General features: G+C 53.4%; 3 protein-coding genes across 3 annotated transcripts; 1 reads left to right on the top strand and 2 right to left on the bottom strand.

Annotated features, from left to right (window-relative positions):
- Positions 1-49: 49 nt before the first annotated feature.
- On the bottom strand, positions 50-2,345 carry SRS39 (SAG-related sequence SRS39). Its single transcript, XM_002371361.2, has 2 exons — positions 1,519-2,345; positions 50-939 (listed from the first exon to the last, which is right to left on the bottom strand). The coding sequence occupies exons 1-2, from the start codon at positions 2,030-2,032 to the stop codon at positions 479-481; spliced, it is 975 nt and encodes a 324-aa protein (XP_002371402.1). The 5' UTR covers positions 2,033-2,345; the 3' UTR covers positions 50-478.
- A 178-nt stretch (positions 2,346-2,523) lies between these two features.
- TGME49_281920 (V-type ATPase, D subunit protein) lies at positions 2,524-8,571 on the top strand. Its single transcript, XM_002371360.2, has 8 exons — positions 2,524-3,061; positions 4,016-4,133; positions 4,564-4,759; positions 5,016-5,119; positions 5,617-5,682; positions 6,235-6,314; positions 6,437-6,501; positions 7,049-8,571. Exons 1-8 carry the CDS (start codon positions 3,027-3,029, stop codon positions 7,120-7,122), a joined length of 738 nt encoding a protein of 245 aa, XP_002371401.1. The 5' UTR covers positions 2,524-3,026; the 3' UTR covers positions 7,123-8,571.
- Positions 7,746-13,199, bottom strand: TGME49_281910 (hypothetical protein). Its single transcript, XM_018781882.1, has one exon. It carries the CDS (start codon positions 10,280-10,282, stop codon positions 9,116-9,118), a length of 1,167 nt encoding a protein of 388 aa, XP_018637460.1. The 5' UTR covers positions 10,283-13,199; the 3' UTR covers positions 7,746-9,115.
- Between the last annotated feature and the right edge of the window lie 345 nt (positions 13,200-13,544).

Raw genomic sequence — 13,544 nt, 5'->3', positions numbered from 1 at the left:
TCAGCCACAACTGCACCTTCCTGTTCCCTCTACAAGTGTCGGGCCGTTCCCAAGATGCAGTAGAGTGCGCAGAAGCCAGCGAGCGCACTGCCAGTTCGTTTGTCTTGTGTCAGTTGACGCAGACTCGCAAATGCCATACAAAACACATCAGAGGGCACCAAGCTCGCAGTTACTCTCGTGAAAATAAATCGTACAAAAGAGTTCCCTGGGGAGGAACAAAGTATCAACGGGCTTCCGTCTGCTGTACTCAATCGCGGGAGAAACGAAAACTGTCCTAGTTTTGAGAACAGAGCTTCGCTTCCCGTTTTCGACTACCTGTCAGGTAGACACAGCCAGAAAGGACTGTCGTGTGGGTAAAACGAGGCGCCTCCGCGATGCTTCTCTGGGGGCGCGGGAAAAAAGCAAGAAACGTACCGTGTTGAAACGCTTCTACGCAGCTAATCCTGCCGTACACCGGAAAATCCGCGGGGGGGGGTCTCTACTGAATGAGAGAGGAGGCCAAGACAAAAACGCCAACGGCAACACCAGAGACAACCGAGGGTCTGAACCCTGCACTGTCTACTTCTGCGTCTTTGCCGACAGCAATTTTGAAGGTGCAAGTCTTTTGTGGTGTCGTTGTTTTCTCATTTTCTAGTTGTACACACTTGAGGCAAATTTGCTGGGTGGCTTCTGGCATCGACGTCACCTTAAGGACATAGTCCTTCTTTTCGTCGGGGTTCTGAGCAGGCGGTGTTTGTTCTTGCGGTTTAACCTCCAGAGTCGCGTCTTTGAGCACTGTATTCAGTTCAACTTTTTCTGTGCAGTCAGCACCAGTGAACACATTTCCCCGGGCGAGGGTGGGGTCCGCGGTGGGGGTCTCTGTGCCGCAATGCAAGGTGAGGGTGCCGGGCTCTGTAACTGCAATCTTTTTCTCGCCCTCTCCGTTGCAAGTGAGATCCTCTGTAGCGCACATCATAAGCATGGACGCTTCCGCCTTGTAATGAAGATACGACAAACGAACGGCAGAGACACACATACAGGGACGCCCACCTGACAATGCACACGCACTACCCTGTGTTGGGGGAGACTCGAGTTGCCAAAATCTTCGGTTGTTGCACGGAACGGCCACCCAAACATACCACCTCACTTTTCCTGAAACAGAACTGAATGCCTGACCTCGCGACACGCTGCCTGAGACCCAGGTCATATCAGCTAGATAGACGCCCGACGGGCTACAGCATCGGAAGACAGCAGCCCGAAAACAACGGAGCTATCGATATTCACACAACAACGGAGGCTGCAAGTAGATCTCGAACTGCTCTTCTCTAGTACATGCACATTTACACACCGTGAAGGATTCACGTCTTGTTTGCTGCATTCAGCCTACTTTCAGCGCGAGGAACATATTTTTAAAGACGCTCTCGATCACACGACGTCACCACTCATTCAGAACACGTTGGTACGATGCAGTGGATCTGTTTCTTTCTTGACTAGCGTTTGTGTCCAACCTCTCTCGAAAGCTATGATAGAAACACTTGCCTTCCACGGCGCGGCCGACTGTGCGTCCCGCGATCGAGATGACGACGGGGCAGTCTTGCTTGTTTGCCGCTCTGCCTGAGCACGAGAAGCAGACATTCTGCGCCGTCGCGGGGAGTGCAGGCACGAAGAACGCAACCGTCGTTTCGGATATGCCTTCGCCTTTGATGACCGTCAGGTAAGAACCCGGGACTTTGTCACTCAACGCCTCAGGGGCTTGTGACGACAAGCAGGTCGTTCCGTCGGCGGAAGCCGCGTAGAACCGACCCTGCTGCACTGCACGGGTCGGGTCAAGCGGAGAACCGTCAGGGCAAGTGAAAAAAACTTGCTGGCCAGCCCGAGTCACTGAAAGCGCCACGCGTGTGTGGTTTTCGACACTGAGGTCTGCGCCAGGCTCTGCCAGCACGCATGTATTGCTCGTCGCTGGAGTTCCCGAGACACGTGCGGCGATGCAAACAGCGGCGAGGGCGGCGAGGACTCCACGCTTCATGAACGCTCTCGCCCAAGAGTGAACCATCGTGTCCACAGTGGTTAGTAACTTGGCAAGGGAAGAAAGAGGCTTTCGCTACGGAGACAAACTCACAATGTTCTGCAGCTGCAGACACAAGTGGAACGAGCTGAGGCCAAAATTGCACACACTGCGAGTCCCGGGCGTAGTACTATCGGACCAGAGCGGTACAGCTTCGCCCATCCCGAAAAGTATGCCGTACTTCGTTTCTACGTCGCAAAAGGCTTCAATAATTCAAAAGAATAGACAAGAATCGCTCGAAGTCTAACACGCCATGGGGACACTGGACCTCGTTCCTCGTTCTGTCTTGTCGGCCGCCGCCTCGATTGTCTTTAGACTGTCGCGTTCCGAGCTGCGCACCTGACGACCGGCTCTTAAGAGAGACTCGTTGAAACGGATTGCAACGACGTCGGCTTATATTCGGCGACGAAACTTTTTCGAAAAATCTGCAGACGAGTAAGTATCTGTGCACACCGCTGGCCAGCTAATGTGAGGCAACCACAATCGTAAAGCGTCAAGAAACAGCAGTTGCTGCGATTGCTTTCTTTTCCGCTCTTTGAGCGTGGCTGGGAGAACCGCGAGAAGTCGAGCATCTTTACCTAACGAAAGGGTTGCTAAAAGAGGACGAAAACAGAGCGGTTGCTCAGGACCTGAAACGGCTATTAACTTGTTCCTTCGTCTATTCTCGTTCACTATTTCTGTTCCCGAAAATCCTCTCCGGCCCCCAGCTGTGTTTGCGTAGACGGCGACCGTGCCAGCAAGCAACGGCTCCGCCAAGGTGTATTTCCCTCTCTCTGTCCTAGGAAACGCCTTATCCTCTTTTCTGACTGCTTTTCGTCCCCGAAAGACAATCGCTGCTGGCCAAGCGTCGCCTGCGACACACGGCGACTGGGATACTTGTTCATCTGTCGTCAGCCCTGGTTCTGAACGCGTCGTCTGCTCTACAAGTTGGCGTTTGCCTTCCCCCCGTTTTCTCACCCGTTTCTCTCTCCCAGAAAACAAGATGCCGCAGGACATCCGGCCGGCGCCGAATCGCATGTGAGGCTCCTTTCGACCGACAAGACAGTTAGTTGACAGGAGGCGAGCCCCTGAGTTGAAAAAGACACTACCACATGCGTTTCTCTGTGCTGTCGGTCCTCGCGGGTTTCGTTGTCACATTCCGGCTTCCACGCGCTTCTCTCTCTCTCTCTTCTCGGGTGTGCTGGCCTGCCGCAGCTCCTGTAGCAAACGCGGAAGCCGGGCAAACGAGATTGCGGGTGGGGGGGGGGGGCTCTGTGGATACACTGTTTGCAGCGATGACTGTAGAATGGCCGGAGGTCGTTGTTGATTCTGTCACGGTCTCTGTGTCTCGTCAGTTTCCTCATCGTTTCCTGTGTTGACTTCTTTCCACGCCTGTCCCTTGACTCGTTTCCATGTGTGTCTCTCTTTTCTGTTTTTTCTGCATATCTCTGACTGGAGTGTCTCCTTTTTTCTGTTCGCCGTCCTTCCTTACGACGTACCCAGTTCCTCAGTTCCTTTTCAGCCTCCAGCGCCACACCTTTGCGCCGGTCCTCCTTCTCTTTCCCTTCGACTGACCGCGTCGCTTTCTTCGCTCTCCCTCTTGTCGTGCCTTTTTTCTCCGTTCCTTCTTCACAGGGGAACACTCTGCTCTGTCCCCTTCTCGCTTCCTCTGCGACTTCCTCGCCTCGAGGCCGCAGAGACACTCGAGTCCTCTGGGGTCCTGGGGCTTTTCAGCACGCATGCGTCGAGAAGACCTTTCTCTGACGCGGAGAGACATCGACACGGTGCCGGTGCCCGTGGCAGTTTCTCTACGTTCTGTCTGGGGTGTCGTTGTTCGTCAAGTGGTTAGACCATTCCAGGTCGGTCTTTATGCTCCGAGGGCGCGTCTCCTCTACTCACGCGAAAGAGTCGTTGTTTTCTTTGAACGACGCGGGATGATGCCCTGGCTTTGCTCGGCCTCACGACTCCGATCTGTGTTTCCTGTTTCCGCAGGAACCTCGCGATCATGAAACAAAAACGCAAAGGGGCCCAACAAGGTTACCAGTTGCTGAAGAAGAAGAGTGACGCACTGACGGCAAGATTTCGAGGCATGCTCAAACAGATCGTTCAGGTGAGAAACCCTTTCTCTATCTCAAGCATACATCGAGTGCTATGCCAATACAAACGCGCTGGACGTAAACAAACACATATGTGTACATATATATATATGTATATGTTTCTAGGTATACATCGATTGTTCTGTCGCGACAGAAGCGTTATACACTTGTATATTTGGATATGTCGTGGTGCGCAGATCGCTGTGTTGATACACAAGGCGATGGCTTCAAGTTGCAGACGTCCAGGCATTTGTCCCCACTGTGCTGAAGGAGTGTCCAGACTTATGTGTCTAGTGGACAAGCACATATCCACGCAAAACGGTTTGTGTCGGGTGTTTGGTGTGGATCGGAGAGCTTTCTCATCGAAGCAGTGCTGGGCGGAGGGGGGGAAACGCGAGTTCTTCTGTGGGGCACCGTTCGTCTTTTTCGTTTGCGCTTCTGCAGCTGAAGCAAGCCGTTGGAGCAGACATGAACACCGCGGCCTTCTCGCTGGCGAAGGCCACATGGGCCGCCGGAGACTTCAAGTCCCAGCTCCTCGAGCGGGTGCGACGCCCCGCGACTTTTCTGAACGTAGCCGCCGACAATGTCGCGGGTGTCACTCTCCCCATCTTTCACATCTGCACCGATCCCTCCGTCGACGGTGAGGCGCCCTGAGAATAAAAACGAGAACAGGGGGAGCATCGAGAGCAGGGAGAAGTGAAGAAGAGAGTGAAGAGAGAAGAGAGGAAACTGCAGCGTTCTCTGGTCGTTCCCTTCTCCGTCGAAGGCGTCTGTCCACGTCTATTTCGCCGCACTTCCAGGAGAGAAAGTTGGAACAAAGTGCTGGAGCTACTGTCGCTCTGTCTCTCGCTCTGAGGAACAAGAGGCTTTTCGCTTGTCGATGTTTTTGTCCGCAGTTCTGAAGAACGTCGGAGTCGCGGCAGGCGGTCAAGTCATCATGGCCGCTCGCGAGATGTTCCTCAAGGTCTTCAGTGAGCTCGTGAAGCTGGCTTCTCTCCAGGTGTGTCTTTTTCTTCTCGAGTTCTCGTTCCGTATCCACCTTGTGTCCTCTGGAGCAACAGTTCGTTTACATGTCTGCACCTCATCACATCTTGCATCACAGTTTGCCGCACCTCCCTATATATATATATATATATATATGTGTATATATATATATGTGTATATATATATATATATATATGTATATATGTATGTATATGTATGTGTATTCGTGGATGAGATACTGACAAGAAGTTCCTTATGGTTGCTGCACACCACCACTCCACACAGGACTGCGTTTTGGCCTGTCCTTTTGGCATCGCTCATGCGGGTTTCTCCTGCGCCTCTTTGAACAGGTAGAGCAGTTATGATTCTACGGGGTCTGCATATAGAAAGGGGATTCTTTGACGGTGTGTACTCTGGAGCCACTGTGGTGCAGGTGTGCTTGTGTGGCAGTGGTGGTGCGGAGTGGAAATATCCACAACATGTGTTCCACTTTTTTCGCACTTTTGTTTTCAGACGGCCTTCTTCACCTTGGATGAAGAAATCAAGATGACAAATCGGCGTGTCAACGCCCTGAGTAATGTAAGCGCTCAGTTTCGCGGAAAAAGCAGGCGTTTCTTTGCATCTGCTTGAAGCTGAAGCGTTGTCGTCTCCCTCTGTCTCTTCGCTCAAGAAACGCACGTCGCCGATCCAGAGCTACCACTCGTGGCAAGTTTTTTCTGGGGCTTTAGAGCTCTTGGTTTTCGTCGGTTCTGCGTTGTAGATCTTTGGACCCTCTTTGTTCCTAGAGGCATGTCTGCGGCACTTGTCTGTTGCCACAGAACTCTCGTCTTTCGTGAAATGCTTCTGCGAACGAAGACCCGCAATCCGGGACCTCCCTGGCAACGTGACCACGACCTGTACGTGTATGCGCATCCGTCATACACAGATAGATACATATGTAGACACGTATATCTGTACGTATTTACTTTTCTGTATGCAGGTGTGGACATGTCTGTAGCAGTACGTTTTTCGTACCAGTGCGTAGCTACACAAAGTGCTGTCTGTCTTCTTGGAGGTGCGAGACACCCCGCATGGAGATGAGTCGAACCAACGTCGTTGAGTGTGTGAGTGTGTGTCGTGGCTTTTTTGCAGGTCGTTCTTCCCCGAATCGACGGAGGCATCAACTACATCGTGAGAGAGCTGGACGAGATGGAGCGCGAGGAATTCTTCAGGTGCGTTTCGCTTGTTTTGCGGCCGTGACGGTGAAACAGACATCCTATGCGTTCCTTTGCACCAGCCACGCTGTGTCGCGGTCCAAGAGTACGCTGTCTTTGACGTTCGTTGTTTTGCCCAGGTTGAAGAAGATTCAAGAGAAGAAACGGATGCGGAAGGAAGAAGAGGATCGACTGCTTCACGAAAGTAGGGTTTCTTCCAAATGGGTCTTCTGAAGAGCTGCCGACCCGTCTTGGGGATGGGATGCCTCCTTTGTGTGACGCGTGTTCCCTTCCCTCGGTGGTTTTCCGACGGCTGCAAGCGAGCTGTGGGTGTCGAAGCTGTAAATTTCTGACGGCTCGCGAGAGCCCTCCTCCTGCATGTAGTACACTCAGACGGTTACACTCACTGCAGAGGGGCAGAAGATTTTAGGAGGACGACGCAGCACGCCGGGATCCTGTTCCAGTCGCTGCCTTTTCCACTTCTCTGTCGAGCGTTCAAGGAAAGAACAGGCACTCAACCATGTATGCATACATATATACATATATATGCATATTGTGTAGGACTGTGAACCTCGGGATGTGGGGGTCTGCATTGGGTGTAGAATCGCCAGATCTGCCACAGATGAGAGTGAGGTCGTGCGGAGGTGGCGCCAGCCAGAAACAAGGTTCCAAATGGCTGATAGGGACAGGGAGTTCGAAAGTTCTTAAGAGAATGCAGCTTTTTCCCGTTTGGATCTGTGTGTGGCATACAGACGCTGCAGGAGCGGCGAACGGTCACGCGCCTCAGTCTCTTCTCAACGATGACGACGATGATTTGCTTTTCTGATTGCGTCAAATACGAAGGTGGAAGAGGTTTCTCGTCTGTCTGTTGGCAAGTGCTCGCTGTCTCGAACTGAAGTAGACACAGACGCTTTGCCGATTTCAGATATCTTTGTCGATTTTCCCTGTCGCGGTGGAGACGGGAAGACTCCGCTGCGTGGTCCAGCTCGTGTGGGAAGGGTCTCGGAGTTTGAGCAGTGGGTGTCGTAGACTTTTGAAACTACATCTGCCAGACACGTTTGCCTTCCACAAAGACAAACGCACAGCTGACTGGACTCTATCTCAGATGCTGGTGGGTGCGGATCCCTATGTACACCGTAAGATCTAGAGTTTTGACGCGAGAGGTGCACACTTTCGTGTTTTCGCGGCCACGCGTGTGTGGGAAACTGGCTGAGGCGGGGGAGCAGGTGGAAAACGGCTACTGGCAACAGGAGTTGTTTGGTTCACCTGGGATCCAGGTCTGACTTCCCGTTACGGATTGGTGGTATGGAGACGGGTTTGCCGCTTTGCCGCGATGCCCATTGACGGCAGAGAAAGGGCGGACTAGAGAGAGTGCGCAGTCTAGCTCCGCTAGGCGTGTGAGTGGGCCGGTGTTGTTTCAAGAGGGAAGCACTCAGCAATCGGTAGAGTGCGAAAACGACGGGTCAACCATTTTGTGAAAGTGGCTTCAAGCGGGTGCTCTGCACTCGTGCACAAAATCGAGTCACGCTTGCCGATCTGGAGAAACGCGGCGTGGAGATCGGAGAGTGGTAGTCGTTTCGGTGTCGAGAAGACACGGGTTAACTGGGTAAATCCTTTTCTGAAGCACCCGAAAACGACGTCTCCGTTCACGGACGCCTGCGGCCATGGAGAGACCAGCCGCTGAGCAAGTCAAAGTTTGGAACGAAGGGCTCTTTCCTCCGAAGAGCAGCCAACTGTAGACATTGGCTTGGGACTGCTCCGACTGCAGCGTTCAGTGGCTTACGTACACTTTGGTAGCGAGGACATTTCTGAGAGATTCTCGGCGAAGCTGTGTACCACACGAAGTCCTGTTGCAAGTAACCAGAGTGCATGCGTCCGCGAGCTTTTTTACCGGAGCTCCTTTTCGACTTGACAGCTCCAAATGCCAGTGTTGTGACTCGCTTCCCTCTCCCCTGGTCGCACCACGCAAACGAAGAAGGTTGAGAAAATGCTTCCCACACGAAACTGAGACGCACGTGCAGCACCGGTTCGTTGACAAGTCAGCCCTGAGCCTACAAGGCTGCTGACGGGAATCTCGCCGCACACAAGGATGTGCTGCCACGGAACGCGGTGTCGACCACCACAGTTTACAGCTTACCAGCGAACGAGCTCGCTAGACAACACTCCAGTTGCTGGAAACTGCACAGTCACTAGAAGAAAAAGAAGCCAACGGACCCACGAGCAGGCGGCAGTACAGAAAAGACTGAGGCGCGTCTGTCTGCGAACTTCAGTCAGAGCCACACCCGAGAAAAAATGGCAACAGCCCAAAATATGTGTTCGCAAGGATGCACTTGATGAATTTTCACAAGGTGAATGCCCCGCTGCCACCACTGTTGCTTCAGAATGGCACGAGGACGGACCCCCTCGGTAGTGAGGAATCAAAGTGCCTACGGGAGACCGTAAATCGGTCCTTAACGTCATGTTTCACGGACCACGCATTCTTACGCCAGACGCGCTGACTAGATACCGCGGCTGTCCGTGTGGCTCGTGCACAATTTCCTTGTCTTCGATCATATGTCATAATGCGCGGAAGTGGGTCAGCTGAATTCGTCGTCGCCAATCTGCGCCTTGGCGGAACATTCTCCGGTGAAATGCAGCTCACCCGACAAACGTGTCTGGCTCCGGTCGCACTCGATTCAGTCCTCCACCGTTTGCCATTTCTGCGGCACACACACCTGTTTCTGTATATCACGACACTGCGAGCGGACGTCGTGGGGGAAACCTGCCTGAAGCGAAGGCGCTGGCGACCAGCTGGCTAGCCTTGCGATATGCAGCGTCGTTCACCACACGCTGCGTATCACCGCTACCAGAACCGTGGCCGCGACCAGAGCGAACGCTGGTTTCGACGCGACACTTGACGAGGGCCGAATAATGATGAAGATGCTGTTGTTCGGGTTTTTGTGGTCATGCAGCTGTACGCAGACTCCTCCACGAAGAGTCACATGTTGGCCTCCCGCCGGCCACGAGAAGATGTAAGTCGGATGCTTCGCGCCTGGGGGCGTCTCGATTGCCCAGAAATCTGTGAGAGGAGCCGCGAAGACGAAGAAGCCCGCGAGACGCACGAGCTGTGACGTCACGCACACCATAGGCAAGTTGGACCGCACTTGGTACGCTTCCTGCTTGAAGTTTGCAGGCGATATTTCGAAGCGCGACCGATCGAAGCCGGTGATATTCAGCGTCCTACCCTTCCGAAGGCGCACCGTGAGAGTTTCTCGCGGCCTCGTCAGTCCATCCGACAGGTCGAGGAAGACGTCGTTGTACGAGTCACTGCTGAGAGTGTATGCCATCGCACCCAGCGTCGATACCGGCGGGGAAGACAGAGCCGAGGGCAGCCCGCTGGACCACGGGAAGACAGCTGACAGCGCGGACGAGTCGCGAGAAACGGAGGACTGATGTACAGAAAACATCGCGATGATGAGGGCAAACGCACCCGGCAAAAAGAAGAGGCGCTGACGGCGCGCAGACGTGAAGAGAGGAGACGCGGCTGAACCTGGTTGATCCACGGCGAGACGTTCTGAGCTTGACTTTGTCCCGAAACCGGCGGCTCGTTTCCCATAGGACACGTCCGCGTGGGGATATCCACAGTTCGGCAGCGAAGTGTGTGCCGCGTGCCGCGCACCGCGCTTCACTGAGCGGTGAGAAGAGCGGGCAACAATTCTTGAGGGCGGGATGCAGATCGACTGCGGATGCCCTTGGCTTCCCGGTGGAAACTTCGAAGAACCGACCCGTCGGTCGGACAACCTCGGAGGCGGTGCCACATCTGAGGTTTCCCCCTCATAGGAGTGGCAAGCGCGTTGTTTCTCCACGTCTCTTTTGCAGCCCTGTGCTCTGCGGAAAAAAAACGAACTAACGGCGTTTGCCTGTCTCGGTGGACCCCCATAGGGGCGCCTAACTTCGTGTAGCTCTTCGGTTTCTCGCATTTTCCGCGAGTAACGGTCCACCGCCATATCACGGGATCTCGTGCGTTTCCCTGTACCCAGGCGTGGTCCTCTTGCGAGTCCGCGTGTCGCCGGGCATGCACGTTTCAAGAGCTCGTCAGGCAAAAAAAAATGGAAACGCCACAAGTTGCTGCCTCTCTACATGCGCAGTCACCCAGACAGGAGGGAAGGTCTGCGACGCATGAGCATGAGTCCGACAGGAGCGCGACGGAGTTCACGAGAATGCTGTGGCCGGCAGGGCGCACAGAACAAACTGTCGTCAGTGGAGAAACCTTTGGGAAATCCACCGCCAGGTCGGCGAAAGAAGATGAGACCCCTCCGCGGGATTCCTGAACCAGTGGCAAATCCGACGTGATAAAAACCGATGCTATGGACAGCTCTGTATTTGCCAGATCGGCCTCCACAGGAAAAGCGCATCGGTTTGCCAGAAACAATTTGTACCGTGAAATGGTCCTCCATCACCGGAGAATCGACGCAATCCGCCGGACAGCTCCCCCTCAGACATTAGTTGACCGCACGAAAAAAGCTCACGTGTCGCAAAGTAAGCCCAACGTGTATACAATAGGAAAAAGTGGAGAAAAATTCGCGTCTTTCGCCATTCACACACGGCAAGAGCCCGTTGTGTATTGGCACGGAGGAAGAGGCGACAGACACAAAGCGAACCCCAGAGGCGCGAGGGGATTGAGGAACGGGTGTTCTGTATTGAATCTTCGACCGGAGGCAGTAATCCTTCGCCTGGTTGGAGCGAGCGTTAACCAAAAAGTCCTACGTCTCTTTTTCATTCGATCTGGCGCAGCACTTGAATCGATTCCTTCCGTGGAAAAAAAACTCCGCATAACTCTGGCCACACATGCTGAAGTAGGGTTGATCTCATGGACATGCATGCCCTGTCCGCACTGTTGAGAGGACCCCGGCTTTAGAGTACGCGACCGTGGCTGGGATAGTTGTGCAATACGACATGCAAACGACCGTGTTTGAGAAAGGCCTTCAAACCTGCAAGCCGTACTTTATGGCGGAAACTTAATGCAGAATAGATTTTTCGAGGATTGAAGAGACGTCCAGGCTCTTGTTTCTGACCACGACACAGTTGCGCGGGTGCGGCTAGCTGACGGCACACCAGAATAACCACAGGATGTTCAGTTTATTTAACATGGTATATACGTTGTGAATGGAAAAATCCAATAAAAATCAGAGCGGATTCGGCGGTCAAACCCTGACTACTTCGCCAGGTTGTCCCGAATGCTCAGCTTGGCACTCGATCAGCGCTTGGATTTAGTCGTCGCCTGTGTCTAATGCGGGGCGGCCTTCATTATTGCGATGAGGGGGAGGTCTTTTTTGTGAACGCTGCTGCAATTGTTGCAAACATCCTGTACAGATTATACGGTATCCTGATACTCCACGAGGTGCAGCATGGCTGCGAGGAACTCTCGTTCTGCACAACAAGGACAGTCGCGTTGGTACGATACCTCTCGCTGGCAACACCGGGAACCAGCGTTCTATGCGGAGGTATAGCAGAGCCTAGGATTTGATGCTTTTGGGAACGGCTGATGTCGACGGAAGAGAGTCCTCAATCAGCCAGCAGCAGCGACCTTGCCTGCCAAGCACAGCCGACGGGTGAGATGAGTCTGACGTGCAAAGCAGGAAGTGCTCTCAGGTACTTCCTCATTTCACATGTCTTTTACGTGCCAGTTGTCTCGGCTGCTTTGCATGTATACTGTCTGACCACAGTAGCGTGTCAGCTTGCTTAAATCCTGAAGGCCGGCTACGAAGGAAGACAGTTGCAGCAGGACAGCATCGTGCGGTCAAGCTGTGTTGGTTAAGAATGCTCACCTGTGGCTGACAACAGATGTTCTTCCTTCACATGGACGCATTCCATCTCCAGATATTGCACACCACTGCACGTCGCCGGGGTGTCGTCACCTCATGTTTGGATGCTGTGCAGGGTTCGGGGATTGTGGCTCCTCTGGAGCTGGCAGTGGCCAATGGAGGTACGTGATTAGTATCTCTCAGCGGTTGCTATTCGCGCTAGGTAGGCTGAGAAACAAAGAGAGGGAACGTTTTCCATCTGGGGGGTGGGAGGACTTCTGCTGGAGAGTGACTACCGGGACCTGTGGCCGGACCGGAAACGCTGGTGTCCCTGCAGACAGGACTGAACTACAGAAGCATACTCCGCTGCGGCGCTCAGACAGATCCGTATCATTCATTTTTCCCATACGCCGAGAATGCTTTCACGAACGGACGTTGCTTCGCTGTCAATTGGCCTTCGCTTTCACCTCTTTGGCGCATGACTTGACAGCAAGTCCATTTCTGAAAAGGCCTGGAAAATGCTGTGAGGTCAATCAACTCCCTACGCCCATGCCTTGTCCTCTGAGTTCGTGGAGAATGAGTTTTCCGAACAGTGATTGATACCCTCTTGAAGACAAAACTAGCCCCTCGACGCTGCTCCCTCACTTCGGGGGCAGTAGCTTGTAAAATTGCAGGAGGGCTGTGATTTGCTGTAGGCGGACACTCCTTCGACGATCTTTCGAGTACGCAGTGATTTTTCAGAGACGCAAGGGAAGCAGGCCATGTCACGGGGTCTAACTTTTCTCGGCTTTGCTTCGTCGGATCGCGCTGCTCGAGAAACGACAGTTAGCGCATAGTACGTGAACGAATCAGCAGTCTGGAGCCTGACACTCAGTGAATATATCGGACCAAGCGAGCATTCGCTGTCTTCTGAAAAGTTATAGCGTGGGTGGCCAAGAATGCACGAAGTGGAATACGTGGAACTGAGGCAACACTAGCAGGCGGGGAGCCACGATGTAAAACACTGTCTTTTGCAACGTGCAATGCAGCGGTAGCTCGGCTCAATAGTCTCCGTCTACGAACAGGTACATATGCCAAGCGCATACGCTGCGAAAAATGACTTCTTCCTACCAGAATTGCGTCAAGCAGGAGTGTAAAAGAGCAGACAGACTAATTCGTGCAGTCGTTAACCAGGCAGACATCGAACGTGACGAGTGTCAAGGGCCCCCAAAAACCAAGGGAAACGATGATTTACAAAGCCTTCCGCTAAACACTCTAGAAAGAATTCCTGTTCTGAGGTGGGGGTGAAGCTTACTGAAATTTCTTGCTTGCTCTGTACCATCAGTCTGACGAATGAATCGCAAGACTTGCGGGGGGGGGGGCCAGCTTGAGCATACGCGAGTCTGTGTTCATCGTCCAGTACGCACGAAGTTCGGGGCGCCGGTTACCGACCCGAAGAGCTACAGAGCCCCACAAAAGTCTTTGT

This window comes from Toxoplasma gondii, chromosome VIIa (genome assembly GCF_000006565.2).
Source record: "Toxoplasma gondii ME49 chromosome VIIa, whole genome shotgun sequence".
NCBI classification, from domain to species: domain Eukaryota; phylum Apicomplexa; class Conoidasida; order Eucoccidiorida; family Sarcocystidae; genus Toxoplasma; species Toxoplasma gondii.
The sequence above is the reverse complement of the archived record's forward strand: the minus strand, read 5'-3'. Positions and strand labels throughout refer to the sequence as shown.